Source organism: Oncorhynchus nerka, linkage group LG22, assembly GCF_034236695.1.
Source record: "Oncorhynchus nerka isolate Pitt River linkage group LG22, Oner_Uvic_2.0, whole genome shotgun sequence".
In the NCBI taxonomy this organism is placed as follows: Eukaryota; Metazoa; Chordata; class Actinopteri; order Salmoniformes; family Salmonidae; genus Oncorhynchus; species Oncorhynchus nerka.
Window position 1 is genome coordinate 76,084,701 of NC_088417.1, and position 15,936 is coordinate 76,100,636.

General features: G+C 43.5%; 1 protein-coding gene across 4 annotated transcripts in view; it reads right to left on the reverse strand.

The window, feature by feature from the left end:
• The window catches only part of npas2 (neuronal PAS domain protein 2), a 99,918-nt gene that overhangs the window by 8,003 nt on the left and 75,979 nt on the right, over nucleotides 1–15,936 (reverse strand). For 3 of the 4 annotated variants that reach the window (XM_065007408.1, XM_065007410.1, XM_065007409.1), the window contains exons 11-20: nucleotides 14,748–14,854; nucleotides 14,314–14,461; nucleotides 13,784–13,868; nucleotides 13,331–13,460; nucleotides 13,007–13,113; nucleotides 12,807–12,893; nucleotides 12,054–12,236; nucleotides 11,574–11,783; nucleotides 7,899–8,092; nucleotides 7,223–7,315 (exon numbers count right to left, since the gene is read on the reverse strand). In XM_065007408.1, the coding sequence (XP_064863480.1) occupies nucleotides 7,223–7,315; nucleotides 7,899–8,092; nucleotides 11,574–11,783; nucleotides 12,054–12,236; nucleotides 12,807–12,893; nucleotides 13,007–13,113; nucleotides 13,331–13,460; nucleotides 13,784–13,868; nucleotides 14,314–14,461; nucleotides 14,748–14,854 (1,344 nt within the window). The remainder of the gene's footprint in view (nucleotides 1–7,222; nucleotides 7,316–7,898; nucleotides 8,093–11,573; nucleotides 11,784–12,053; nucleotides 12,237–12,806; nucleotides 12,894–13,006; nucleotides 13,114–13,330; nucleotides 13,461–13,783; nucleotides 13,869–14,313; nucleotides 14,462–14,747; nucleotides 14,855–15,936) is intronic. The other variant, XM_065007411.1, reaches the window with a different exon arrangement.

Here is a 15,936-nt window from a genome sequence, read left to right on the forward strand (position 1 = left end):
CTGGTTCATCCTTGGAAGCAATTTCCAAACACCTGAAGGTACCACGTTCATCTGTACAAACAATAGTACGCAAGTGTAAACACAATGGTACCACGCAACCATCATACCGCTCAGGGAGGAGACGAATTCTGTTTCTTAAGAGATGAACGTACTTTGGTGCGAAAAGTACAAATTAATCCCAGAACAACAGCAAAGGACCTTGTGAAGATGCTGGAGGAAACAGGTACAAAAGTATCTATATCCACAGTAAAACGAGTCCTATATCAACATAACCTGAAAGGCCGCTCAGTAGGGAAGAAGCCACTGCTCCAAAAAAGCCAGACTATGGTTTGCAACTGCACATGGGGACAAAGATCGTACTTTTTGGAGAAATGTCCTCTGGTCTGATGAAACAAATATAGAACTGTTTGGCCGGGGATCACGTGACCCTTGAACGAGATGGCCGCGTGAACTAAGAGCTCCGCACAAGTAGTCTCCAATTCCTAATCTTACCTCCATTCCAAGTTCACACTAATTTAGCTTTAGTAAGAAAAAGTCATGGCGGCTACAAAAGGCGACACTACAGGTGACATTTTTACCCGGACTCGAGTATTAGCGACGGAAAAAGCCTCCAAGAAGAAGCTAGCTTCAGAAAAAACTAGCGCCATTAGCCAGGAGCAAGAGAACCCGCTCCCCCACGAGGCACAACGAATGCCAACCTCGCACTCTGTCGAAGACATCCTCTCTGAGTTGAGATCCCAACGTACAGAACTAAACACCAAATTAGATGCCATTAACTCTCAGCTCAGTGCGATAGGGGGCAAGGTGACAATCCTGGAAAACGCATTGCCTGACATCAACAACAAGATAACCATAAACGCGGGGCGCCTGGACGAGGCAGAGGGGCGAATCCTATCCATGGAAAACTTATTGACAGATGCCATGGAAACAATAGCATATGCTAAAAAGAAAATCGAGCATCTGGAAGAGAAAACAGAGGACCTGGAAAACAGGGGGCGAAGGAATAATTGTGTTCTATTCAATCTGGGCGAAAAAGAAGAGGGAAACATGCCACTGATCCGCTACCTGCAAGACAAACTTCCCGAGTGGCTCCACCTGCCCACCGACAGGCCCATAGAACTCGAGAGAGCTCACCGAGCACTGAGGCCCCCACCAGCAGCCAGACAACCACCGCGCCCAATCACCATACGTTTCCTGAGATTCACCGACAAGGAACGAGTCCTACAGGCGGCGAAAAACAACACCATCACAGTGGGAAACGCCAAACTCGCTTTACACCAGGACCTGTCAGCTGGAATACGCCGAGAATTTGACGAAGTGAAGAAATACTCCATTGACCGAGGCATCTTCAGGGGATTCAAATACCCAAACGAGCTCAGGATTCTTCACCAAGGAGCCTTGCGACACTTCAAAACTCCCGAAGAGGCAAAACGTTTTTTGAAAGACAATCCTGGCCAATGAGAAACAGACCAATGACTAAATGCGATTAATGCCATTACTAAAGGAGGTAAGACGACATATAGCCGATATCCAGAGACCCACCCCCTAAATGTCATTATAGCCGTCCAATTTATATTTATTTTCCTTTAACTGAGAGGGATGGGCTGTATAGCCTAACCTAGGCCTACTAATGTTTCAGCCTACTTTTATTTCCCTGTTTTTTGTTTGTTGTTGTTGCTATTATTACCTGGGGTTCCCTATGTCCCTTGGGGGAGGTATATGTAGGCTGGGCTATTGATTTTATTTTTCTCCCCTCTTTTACTGAGGTCTGGACGAGGGCAACTGTGTTACTTACTCAATGCGGGGTGGAGAGGATGAGGCATTTCTTTGGTGGGGCGAGGGAGACGTTGTGCGTTGCTAACTGTTCCCGGTTTTTGTTTTATTCGGAACACAGAATTGAGACTGAGCGGGGGGTAATAGATCCAACGGGATGTGTCGAGTTGTTTGGGAACTCGGCTGGGGTGTTCAGAGATTATTATTTTATGTACACCATTTATTTTCCTTTTTTATGAACGCAGCTGTAATTACTATCCGCTTTTACCCAGCGATGACTTGCACTAAAGTTCGATTACTGCTCGATGACGATGACTAGTACCTTAAATCTATTGACATGGATCTGCCATGGTCTAGGGCATGCAATAAAACGGAAAAAGATACTATGTGCTCTAAAAAAGGAAAAAGCAGACATTGCGCTATTACAAGAGACACACCTCTGTGATGCTGAACATGCCAAACTCGCAGAGCTTGGGTGGGACAGGTGTATTTCTCATCTTTCAAATCAAACAGTAGAGGCACAGCCATACTTATCCATAAAAATGTTCCATTCATAATAGACAAAAACATATCTGATCCGGAGGGGAGATTTATTTTGATAACTGGGTCACTATATGGTCAACCAATTACTATATTAAACATATACGCCCCTAACACAGATACTCCTGCCTTCATGTCAAAAATTATAACCCTGTTCAATGAGCATTGTGTCTCCTTTGGCGTGGTGGCCGGAGATTTTAATTGTACCCTTAACCCAACCCTAGACAAATCATCTCAAGTCCCCACCACAAATCCTAGATCTACAAAGATGTTGAACTCTCTTACTAAAGAGATGGGGCTGATAGATATCTGGAGAGAGAATAATAGCTCATCTATGGACTATACATACTACTCTAATGTCCATAACACCTACTCCCGTATAGATTACATTTTTATCCCAAAGAGTTTCATAAACTCAGCCACTTGTACAATCGGACCCATAGCACTTTCAGATCACGCCTTTGTCCACCTCCGCTTTGACCTCTGCAAAAACATCCCGAGGTCAAAGAGCTGGAAATTCAACACCTCCATGCTATCAAATGACGAGTTCCATACATTAGTAACTACATGGATAGACAACTACACACAAGACAATAAAGATTCCCCTGTTTCTCCGGCCACAATGTGGGACGCTGCTAAAGCCACACTAAGAGGTCATCTAATTGCATATGCTTCCTCTAAGAAAAAAGCAATGGAAGCACACAGACTAGATCTTGAGAGGGAGCTGGAATGCTGTGAAAAAATACATAAACAATCCCTAGACAGCACTTCCTGGAGTCATCTTAAAGCAGCCAAAGCCAAACTGAATTTGGACTACACTCAGGAGATTTACTAAACAGAAATACCATGAGTATAGCAATAGGCCCAGTAGATTGCTTGCTTACCAATTAAAAAAGGAGCAGTCAGAGCGTACAATCATGGCTATCCGAACAGCAGAGGACGAGGTCACATATGACCCAAAAAATATCAATTGAACTTTTCATGATTTTTACTGCAAACTATATACCTCTGAGAGAAAACACACGGAGGCAGAACTCCACTCTTTCCTAGAGGGAATCTCGCTACCTAAACTATCAGAGACCGACCAGGAAGATCTCAACTCCCCCTTCACTCCTGAGGAGATCCTGGAGGCAATTACCTCCATGCCACCTAATAAGTCCCCAGGCCCAGATGGATTCCCCAGAGAGTTCTATAAAGCTTTTTGGCCCCAGCTCAGCCCTATCTTCATGCCAATGCTGGAGGATTTTTGCAAAAACGGAGTTCTCCCAGACTCAATGCACACAGCTCGCATTACAGTGTTGCTAAAAAGGACAAGGACCCCTATCCTGCTCGTCCTTCCGGCCCATAAGCTTGTTGGATTTCGACTATAAAATAATTACCAAATTGCTCGCCATAAGACTAAACACTCTTCTTCCCAAAATAATAAAAGCGGACCAAACTGGATTTATTAGAGACAGATACTCTTCTGATAACATTTGCCGTCTTTTTGATATTATTGATCAAGTAAACGCACAAAAGACCCCTGTCCTGCTGGCTTCACTGGATGCTGAGAAGGCGTTTGACAGGATGGAGTGGAGCTTTCTGTTTTCAGTCTTAGAAAAGTTCAATATGGGCCCAAATTTTATTAAATGGATCAAATCACTATACTCTCATCCAAATGCCATGGTGACTACTAATGGACTGAACTCTGACAGATTCCCTCTGGAGCGGGGCACAAGACACGGGTGCTCGCTGTCCCCGCTGCTCTACTTGTTGGGGGCGGAGCCTCTGGCAGAGCTGATAAGGAGCAATCCAAGTATTATGGGTGTTTCTGCAGGTGGCCTGCAGCACAAGATTTCGCTTTACGCGGATGATGTCTTGCTCTACATATCCAACCCTGAGAAATCCCTCCCTCTCATTTTAGACACAATTGCCCAGTATGGCAAGTTCTCAGGTTATAAGATTTTAACAAATCCACTGTCTGCCCTCTCAATATTACACTCACCAGCTCTATGAAGACACTTTGTCCTTTCCAATGGAAAACACAGGGGTTTCAATACCTCGGGATCTTCATAACACCAGATCTGAATAGCCTTTTTAAGGAAAATTATCTTCCACTCCTGGATCGAATCAAGAACAATCTCCAAACCTGGATCTCCCTCCCAATTAGCTTAGTAGGAAGAATTAATGTAATCCGTATGAACGTCCTCCCTAGACTGAACTACTTATTTCAGATGCTCCCATGCTATCTCCCAGTTTCCTTCTTCAAAACAACTAACCAAAGCATCACCAAATTTATATGGGGCAATAAAAAACCTAGGATCAAGTTTTCCACTTTATCAAAACCCGAATCTAAAGGTGGCCTTGCCCTTCCCTCCCTTCAATTGTACTACTGGTCTGCCCAAATCCGCAACATGCTAACATGGATCACAAACAGACAAGAGTCAACGTGGATTCAGATAGAAGCCCAATCCTGTGGTTCATTGCCCTTAAGCTCAATTATATTCATTAATAACTTTAGTGAAGTGGGCAACATAGCCAAATCCTTTGTGATTTACAGCACCCTACTAGCGTGGAGGGACTGTAAGAAATACCTGGGCATTTCCTCCCAAATATGTTCTCACTCGCCTATAGTAGGCAACCCAGACTTGCCAAAAGCCCTGAGGGATGCCAACTTTAATCTTTGGCATACTCTAGGAATCAGGACCTATTTCATCAGAAAACCACTACACTGAAATCCTTTCAAGAGCTCTGCAGTGAATTCGACGTGCCAAGATCCCATTTTTTTTTTAAATATCTTCAAATTAGACATGTAATTTCCTCATTTACCTCCAAGAGGAGGTTTAGAACTCAGTTGAACGAAGTTGAAACCCTTCTTGTCACAGCACAATCCATTAAAGGCAAAATATCCTGCATCTATAGACTCCTTTCTGAGAAAGGAAGCTCCTCCTTTACTCCTTTGAAAATAATCTGGGAAAAGGACCTTGGTCTGACTATTAGTGATGAGTTATGGGCGGAGGTTTGCGACAAGGTATACTGCTCCTCTACCAGTGTAAAAATGAAAGAATCTAATTACAAATTTTTGTACAAATTTTATTATACTCCTTTGAGACCCCATAGAATGAAAACAGATATGTCTCCTAACTGTAAAAGATGTACCTCTGAATGTGGAACCTATATGCATGTATTTTGGAGCTGTAGGGAGATTGCCAGATTCTGGCAATCTGTACATACCGCTGCACAGAAAATACTAGAGGTACAGTTTGATATGACCCCATGTATCTATCTTCTTAATGCCCAACAGGACTTTGTTCTTGATCCTGACAGAGAAAATTTGCTTATGACTATTACATACTTTGCTAAGAAATGTATTCTTCTATTGTGGGCCTTTAATACCCCCCCTACATTTAAAATGTGGATTGACCAGATTGTTGACTTCCTTCCTCTTGAAAAGCTCACTTATGACCTCCACAAGAGACAGCCCAAGTTTGATAGACTCTGGTCCCCACTATTCAACTATATTTCAAACTGGACAGAGTGAACGGGGTGACTAGGGAAATGCGCAGATACATTTTGTGTAAGGTACTGTAAAACCTAAAAACGAATTATTGGCCCATCGTCTCAGCGAATGCTTGAAATAGCTGATAAGAACCTTGATAGTGCTGCTGCAAGTGGTATGTTTTTTTTTGTTGTGTGTGTGTTTTTATTTTAATTTAGTTTTTGAGTACGTATGTGTGTGTGTATGTATATGTGCGTATGTATGTATGTATGTATGTATGTATATACAGGTACCAAGGAAAATATATAGATTAAGAAAAAGAAATGTTTTTATTTGACTTTATCATTCATTTTAATTGTATTTTAATTTTTTCAAATGTATTATTATTTTTTGACTTTTTATTTTTTTAAAGCCTGTCACATCTGTGAATGTGGAATGTGTTTTGTTGGTTGATTGAAAAACAAGAACTTAATAAAACCTTAAATTGAAAAAAAAAAAAAAGAACTGTTTGGCCATAATGACCATCATTATGTTTGGAGGAAAAAGGTGGAGGCTTGCAAGCCGAAGAACACCATCCCAACCGTGAAGCACGGGGGTGGCAGCATCATGTTGTGGGGGTGCTTTGCTGCAGGAGGGACTGGTGCACTTCACAAAATAGATGGCATCATGAGGTAGGACAATTATGTGGATGTATTGAAGCAACATCTCAAGACATCAGTCAGGAAGTTAAAGCTTGGTCGCAAATGGGTCTTCCAAATGGACAATGACCCCAAGCATACTTCCAAAGTTGTGGCAAAATGGCTTAAGGACAACAAAGTCAAGGTATTGGAGTGGCCATCACAAAGCCCTGACCTCAATCCTCTAAAAAATGTGTCGGCAGAACTCAAAAACCATGTGCGAGCAAGGAGGACTACAAACCTGACTCAGTTACACCAGCTCTGTCAGGAGGAATGGGCCAAAATTCACCCAACTTATTGTGGGAAGCTTGTGGAAGGCTACCTGAAACGTTTGACCCAAGTTAAACAATTTAAGGCAATGCTACCAAATACTAATTGAGTGTATGTAAACTTCTGACCCACTGGGAATGTGATGAAATAAATAAAAGCTGAAATAAATCATTTTCTCTACTATTATTCTGACATTTCACATTCTTAAAATAAAGTTGTGATCCTAACTGACCTAAGACAAGGAATTTTTACTTCGATTAAATGTCAGGAATTGTGAAAAACTGAGTTTAAATGTATTTGGCTAAGGTGTACGTAATCTTCCGACTTCAACTGTAAGTTTATATCATGTGTTTTAAGTACAATCAGTTCATATCAAGGATAAATGTTCTCATATTTCACTGCATGTACTACATATGGGTCAAATAACAGACCATGTAAAGAAAGTCAACATAATGATTATATACACACTCAATCACACACTTACTTGGTTTGCTGGATGGCTGTGTTGCACTGGGAAGTCTGGGAGCTCATACTGCTATCAGGTAAGAGGGTATGCATTGGCTGGTTGAGCAGCATGCTGCCAGAAAGAACGGTCTATGTCAGTGTCAAATCTGGAACTCCAACCTTTCTAAAAATGACCCCTGGGCCATGAGTGCTGAGATTGCACAAGCTGGTATTTTCCACCCTTGACATACTTATCCATCTCCAAAATACAGTGTGAGTCCAATAGACAAGACAAAAGGTTTTGTGACTCAAGGAGACTATTCCCTCTCCAATGTCACCCTAACCTTTTTCTTCTAACCATTTGATTTCAACCTGAAGAACTCAAATCTACTTTTATTTTTGATTAAGTTAACAGAAGGACAAGACTTTCATATCAAGTTACTTTCACTTCAAGGTAAGCTGGTGTTAAGCAGGTGCTCTTTCATTCAGAATTCATACAATGTAGTTATGATTAACTTCAAATCATAAAGCTTTGTTTTGGTAATATACAGCATGCCATGTCAATGTTTCCCAAAATGTATTCCGTTACAAGTTGCTTCAATTCAGACCAAACTAAAAGCTGAGTTACACTTGACCATGAAGAACAGACTCAACACGTTCTTGAAAGGAAATTGTGCAACAAGAAATCAGAGTGTTTTACTGTCTGTAGGACTCACCGTAACTGTCCCTCTTGACTGAACTCGGTGTCTGAGTGTCTTTGGTTTGCGTCCTGCAGTGGCTGTGTGTTCATCTGCTGAGAGAACATCATGGGGTTGCTGTAAAAGGGCATGGTCAGGCTGGTGTGGGTGTGCACCGGGAGACTGACTGCCTGCATCTGCCCGCCTGCATTCCTTATCAATCTCTGCTGCACCTAAACAACAACAGGGACATTAACACCAGGTTGACTACAGTCATGAACAAAACACGTCCTTGTATATTTGAAATCAAATCAAACTTTATTTGTCACGTGCCAAATACAACCAGTGTAGACCTTACAATGAAATGCTTACTAACAAGCCCTTAACCAACAGTGCAGTTCAAGAAGAGTTTTAAAAAAATATACCAAATAAACTAGAGTAAAGAATATTAAAAGTAACACAATCAAATAACAATAGGCTATATACAGGGGTACCGGTGCCGAGTCAATGAGTAGCAGCAGTGTACAAAACAAATGGGGAGGGGGGTTGTCAATGCAAATAGTCCGGTGGCCATTTGATTAATTGTTCAGCAGTCTTATGACTTGGGGATAGAAGCTGTTGAGGAGCCTTTTGGTCCTAGACTTGGCGCTCCGGTACCGCTTGCCGTGCAGTAGCAGAGAAAACAGTCTATCACTTGGGTGACTGAAGTCTCTGACAATTTTTGGGGCTTTCCTCTGACACTGCTTATTATATACAGTTGAAGTCGGAAGTTTACATACACCTTAGTCAAATACATTTAACAATTCCTGATTTAATCCTAGTAAAAATTCTCTGTCTTAGGTCAGTTATCATCACCACTTTATTTTAAGAATGTGAAATGTGAGAATAATAGTAGAGAGAATGATTTATTTCAGTTTTTATTTATTTTATCACATTCCCAGTGGGTGAGAAGTTTACATACACTCAATTAGTATTTGGTAGCATTGCCTTTAAATTGTTTGGATTGGGTCAAAGGTTTCAGGTAGCCTTCCACAAGCTTCCCACAATAAGTTGATGAATTTTGGCCCATTCCTCCTGACAGAGCTGGTGTAACTGAGTCAGGTTTGTAGGCCTCCTTGCTCGCACACGCCTTTTCAGTTCTGCCCACAATTTCTCTATAGGATTGAGGTCAGGGCTTTGTGATGGCTACTCCAATACCTTGACTTTGTTGTCCTTAAGCCATTTTGCCACACATTTGGAAGTGTGCTTGGGGTCATTGTCCATTTGGAAGACCCATTAATTAGCTTTAATTTCCTGACTGATGTCTTGAGATGTTGCTTCAATTTATCCACATAATTGTACTCCCTTATGATGCCATCTATTTTGTGAAGTCCACCAGTCCCTAAGGCAGCAAAGCACCACCACAACATGATGCTGCTACCCCCGTGCTTCACGGTTGGGATGGTTTTCTTCGGCTTGAAAGCCTCCCCCTTTTTCCTCCAAACATAACGATGGTCATTATGGCCAAACAGTTCTATTTTTGTTTCATCAGACCAGAAGACATTTCTCCAAAAAGTACAATCTTTGTCCCCCTGCGCAGTTGCAAACTGTAGTCTGGCTTTAATATGGAGGTTTTGGAGCAGTGGCTTCTTCCTTGCTGAGCGGCCTTTCAGGTTATGTCGATATAGGACTCGTTTTACTGTGGATATAGATACTTTTGTACCTGTTTCCTCCAGCATCTTCACAAGGTCCCTTGCTGTTGTTCTGGGATTGATTTGCACTTTTAGCACCAAAGTACGTTCATCTCTAGGAGACAGAACGCGTCTCCTTCCTGAGCGGTATGACGGCTGTGTGATCCCATGGTGTTTACACTTGTTTACTATTGTTTGTATAGATTAATGTGGCACCTTCAGGCGTTTGGAAATTGCTCACAAGGATGAACCAGACTTGTAGAGGTCTACAATTCTTTTTTTGAGGTCTTGGCTGATTTCTTTTGATTCTTTTGATGTCAAGCAAAGAGGCACTGAGTTTGAAGGTAGGCCTTGAAATACATTCACAGGTACACCTCCAATTGACTCAAATGATGTCAATTAGCCTATATATATTTTTTTAATTGTACCCTTATTTAACTAGGAAAGTCAGATAAGAACAAATTCTTACTTTCAATGACGGCCTAGGAACAGTGGGTTAACTGCCTTGTTCAGGGACAGAACAACATATTTTTTTTACCTTGTCAAGGATTCGATCTTGCAACCGTTCGGTTACTAGTCCAATGCTCTAAACACTAAGCTACCTGCCGCCCCAATCAGAAGCTTCTAAAGCTATGACATCATTTTCTGGAATTTTCCAAGCTGTTTAAAGGCACAGTCAACTTAGTGTATGTTAACTTCTGACCCACTGGAATTGTGATACAGTGAATTATTTGGGAAATAATCTCTCTGTGACAAATTGTTGGAAAAATGACTTGTGTCATGAACAAAGTAGATGTCCTAACCGACTTGCCAAAACTATAGTTTGTTAACAAGAAGTTTGTGGAGTGGTTGAAAAATGAGTTTTAATGACTCTAACCTAAGTGTATGTAAACTTTCGACTTCAACTGTAGGTCCTGGATGACAGGAAGCTTGGCCCCAGTGATATACTGGGCTGCACGCACTACCCTCTGTAGCGCCTTACAGTCAGATGCTGAGCAGTTGCCATACCAGGCGGTGATGCAACCGGTCAGGATGCTCTCGATGGTGAAGCTGTAGAACTTTTTGAGGATCTGGGGACCCATGCCAAATCTTTTCTGAGGGGATCTGAGGACCCATGCCAAATCTTTTCAGTCTCCTGAGGGGGAAAAGGTGTTGTCGTGCCCTCTTCACGACTGATGTGTGTGAAGGTGTGTTTGGAACGTGATAGTTCGTTGGTGATGTGGACACCAAGGAACTTGAGACTCTCGACCTGCTCCACTACAGCCCCATAGATGTTAATGGGGGCCCGTTTGGCCTGCCTTTTCCTGTAGTCCCCGATCAGATCCTTTGTCTTGCTCACATTGACGGAGAGATTGTTGTCTTGGTACCACACTGCCAGGTCTCTGACCTCCTCCCTATAGGCTGTCTCATCGTTGTCTGTGTTCAGGCCTACCACTGTTGTGTCATCAGCAAACTTAATGATGGTGTTGGTGTCGTGTTTGGCCACACAGTCATGGATGAACGGGGAGTACAGGAGGGGACTAAGTACAACTCCCCTGAGGGGCCCCAGTGTTGAGGATCAGCGTGGCAGACGTGTTGTTGCCTACCCTTATCACCTGGGGGTGGCCCACCAGGAAATCCAGGATCCAGTTGCAGAGGGAAGTGTTTAGTCCCAGGGTCCTTAGCTTAGTGATGAGCTTCGTGGGCACTATGGTGTTGAACGCTGAGCTGTAGTCAATGAACAGCATTCTCACATAGGTGTTCCTTTTGTCTAGAGGGGAAAGGGCAGTGTGGAGTGCGATTGAGATTGTGTCATCTGTGGATCTGTTGGGGTGGTATGCAATTTGGAGTGGGTCTAGGGAGGATGCTGTTGATGTGAGCCATGACCAGCCTTTCAAAGCACTTCATGGCTCCCGACGTGAGTGCTACAGGGCAGTAATCATTCGTGCAGGTTACCTTCACTTCCTTGGGCGCAGGGACTATGGTGAATATTTCCCTGCTAACTCTATACAAAGTAAAAGTCTAAAGCTATTGGGATAAGAGTATAGATGGAGAGCTGGGGTACCTGAGGGGAGGGTGTGCTGTGCTCTCTGAGGAGAGAGTGAGGGGACGAGTCGTGGGCTCCATGGAGAGGCTGTTTGGAGTGGGCCGAGGCCTGCCTGATCACCCTAGACTGGGGCTGATGCTGCTGGACCGGCCTCCCTGGACCCTGCTGCTGAGGCTGCTGCTGTTGGACCTGGCCAAAGTCACCGTGGATGGGTTGCTGTAACAACATCTATACACACACACACAAACACAGGAGGGCTTAGCTACTGTATCCACTCTATGACAATTGGCTTAGGTTAGCATTTCCCAATCTCGGTCCTCAGGACCCCAAGGGTAGCACGACACAGCTGATTCAAAGCTAGATGATTAATTTATTATTTGAATCAGCTGTGTAGTGTTATGGGAAAAAACAAAACAGAGGACCAAGTTTGGGGAAACCCTGGCTTAGGTTAAGGGACTGCTTTAGGCCGGGAGTCTGACTAGCGGTAAGCAGGGTTACCTGGAGGTTAGCTAGCTGAAGCTTCTCCTTGATGTCATGCAGCTCCTGCTGCTGAGTCTTGATGTCCATCTGCAGGATGCGTGTCCTCTCCTCCAGCTGCTCCTTGAGCTGGTTCATCACACCTAGCTGAGGCTCTTGGGGCTGCTGTTGGTACATGGACTGCTGCTGCTGCTGTTGTTGTTGCTACGACGGAAATAATAGGATACACAGCCATCATGATAACGGCGGTTCACAACAAAGTACCATGCATGGACGATGCTCTGGCACAAGCCTTCACAGCTGCCTACACACATTTTCAGAGCCAAGGAGGACTCTGCTGTAGTTCAGAAATACAGCACTCAAGCACTTGAGGTCCACAGAAATCATCCTCACAATCATTATCGCTTGATTAGCACTTCCAGCTCTTCTTGTTTCCAGCTCTTCTTCTTGTTTTCATGCAGATGTAGGAGATGCTTTTACTGGGCCTCATTTAACATGAGTTGAAGTGATCATCTTGAGACAATTTATACATACTTGAGAATAGTAGTTTTACATCTTGTATTTAATTGTCATCTACATTTACAGCTATAATATGATCATCCCCAATTACGTTGCTGTGGTCTAAAATCAAGTGGGAGTGGAGGCATTTCACACAAACAAACGAGGATGTCAACCAACAGACAAGAGCAAGCTGTCATAATACTGGGAGACTACTAGACAAACAGTAAGCAGGCAGGCGACAGACAGACAGGAGAGATTAGACTAAACACCAACCATTACGGAGTGCTGGCTGCAGGTAGGAGAAGGGGGTAGGCTCAGTTGGGGAAGGAGGTCAAAAGAGTTTTGCCTCTGTACCAAAGTCTATAAGGTGAAGGACAACAAAAACAGACAGGGAGTTGAGCAGGATTCCAGGCTGATGTTTTTCTACAAGTATTGGTTTTTCCACTGGCTAGTTCTTAATGAGGTGAACTGACCTTTGCACTACTGGGTACGAGTCTGGCCAAATTCTTCTCTGTCCCCGCGACTGATGCAGACTGTCGTGATGGTGTGCAAGCGTCTGTGAACCGCAAGGACGTGTTGGCTGGTGGGGAAAATGATTCAATATGTAGAAGGTTACGCATACTTCATAATTAACCATTTAAATCCAAAATTGTATACAGTAAGTGAGTGTATGGTGGTGCAGAGTTTGGATTAGGGTGAAAGTGGTGTTGTATGGTACGGGGTTCAAGTCTAAACGGACTAATTCAGTATGGGGGTATTTGGGTTAGCTGGACAAAGAGAGCAACAGAGGGACTCACATGCCGAGTCGGACAGGGCTGTGTGGGAGGATTTCCGGGAGCTGTGGGAGGACACTGAGCATGCCCCGCTCATCCTGTCCTGTCCGGGAGGGTCCAGATTGGGACAGATGTCCAGGTACACCTCCTGAGCCTGGAACACACAGGATAGACAGAGGAGTATCAAGTACTGACAGCGCCAATAAGATCTGGGACATATTAGCTTTTACCCACTCAGAATACACACAACAATGCCTGACACTTGAAAGCTCTGTATTTGCATGGAATTTCACCATCCCACTTAGCTCTGAACACTGACACAGGATTGGGAAGTAGAGCACTACTGTACATGATTGTAATGTACATGATTGAACGTGGTAAAATGGCTGTTTATTGGGAAACTTGAATACTGGATGTTATTGTAACATTCTTTATGATTCATTATTTATATTTGATCCTAGTGACTCTTCTTCATACCTTTATGGAGGACGAAGTGGCCATCTCAGGTGACGTCTCCTCCAAGCCAAACTCTCTCCTCCTCTCCGCTCTCACCTCCGCGTAACTTCAAGTCCGTGACAGAGTGTGATAGAAAGACAGATCAAATGTCAAATGATTTGCCCATAAGCCTAGCTTTTCCATCAACAATCAATCAAATTTGTTTTATAAAGCACTTTTTACATCTACCCAGTCTAAAGCTCCAAAGAGCAAGCAATGCAGATGCAGAAGCACAGTGGCTAGGAAAAACTCTCCAGAAAGGTTGGAACCTAGGGAGTAACCTAGAGAGGAACCAGGCTCTGAGGGGTGGCCAGTCCTCTTCTGGCTGTGCTGGGTGGAGATTACAAGAGTACATGGCCATTAAGGCCAGATCTTTCTTCAAGGCGTTCAGATATTCATCCTCAATTTACAATATCTAATGACAGACAGCTGCCTGAGGGTTCTGACCCTCAGGCAGCATCAGAGTATATTTGACCAAACATGACAGAGAGAGACAGAGGAATTAGGTTTACCTGACGACTGTGTGAGTGCACACTATGAACTCTGGCTTGGAGTTCCACTGGTGGTATGTAATGTAGTAGTGTGTCTGGAGCCAGATCCACTGCTGCCCCTTGGTCAGAAACCGATAGTAGCAGGATTTACCCTTCCCAAACTGCATTACTGTGAAGACAACACAGGGACATTTTCAACAGAGCAGTCAGGCATACACAAATCACTACACTGCCCTTGTTCCCAAAATCCTAAAACATCAGGAGTAGCAAGCTCTAAGCAGTCTCAGAAGTCTGGGCTTTTTATGCACATTGGTGAAGTGGAAATAGAAATGTAACTACAGTGGGATGACCTCTTTCTTTGAAATGGCTGCCTGGATCCTGTGGTAGTGAGGGAGAGCGGGAGAGAGGGAGAGAGGGAGAGAGGGATGAAAGAGGTAGTGGAGAGAGTTGCTTACATTGCTTATGACACCGCGCTATAAGCTGCAAGTCATCCACATGATAGTAATCATAGCCAGAAGTCCCAAGAACCTCAAAGGGCAAGTAGCCGATGATTGGTGAAGCTCTGGAAAGAGAGAATAACCAAGATATTAGGCAGCTATGTTTTATAGCAACAGACTGGTTAGACTGTGACATTTAAGTATTTATTTTGTCGGAATGTACTATTTTGCAGCCTTGAGAGAATAACTTGATTGATAATGCCATAATTACCTTGACAAGTACATTGAAAAATGCATGAACATTATGATTAATAAACCTACGTTTGTACTGCCTCAAGCACACAGGGCAATATAACTTCATATGATCCATAAAGTTATGACACATTGACAGAATATTACCACACTAAATAGGCTAGGGCTGAGCGAGTGCGATGTTGCGAATGCCTAAAAAATGCGTAAACATGGCAATGTCGTATAATCACAGCTATGATTATGACGTGATTTTGGCTCACTTGGTGCATTTCATTCATCAATGCTCAGTTAAATCCACTTAGCCTAGGCCCCCATAAGCCAAATTCAGAATGGCATGCAGGTCACATTATAGAGGGAGCCATTCTTGAGACCCAGCGCAGAGTACAGCAGTTTGGCAAGGAGCTGTGAATGTCCAATTATAGCTCAGCAGAGCACAGGACGTACAATTTCCTCCCTTGGTTTTTACCTTCTTTACAGTTATCTAATAATCTCGGGGAGGTTGCCATCCTCCCTGCTCTGAATTCACAAGGGTCTTTGATTAGCAGGTACTAAGGGATTTGATTTGATACTGCACTGGTGGTGTCATGAATGATAGAATGTTGCAGTCTGGGCTGTTTCTCATTGGTCCTTTATCACCTGTGACATTGCAGACTAATCTTGTGTCTCACTCTCACTATCCAGGGCAGGGCAGCAGGTCTAAATGCCTTACTTAGTGAGGACGCCAGGCCACACAGTGGAAACTAGCACAATCAGTCAGTCACGCCACTAGCACCAGCAGTCTGCTGAACACTGAGCCTGTTCACCCAAAGCCAATCAGATGGAACATGACCAAGGGACACAGTGGGGCAGTATGACACGCCAGTAGAGAGAGTTTACAAACAACAATGTCATGTTAATGCCAAGATAGGGACAGGAGAGAACAGCAGTTGCCTCTTAAATATATATGTTACTGTAG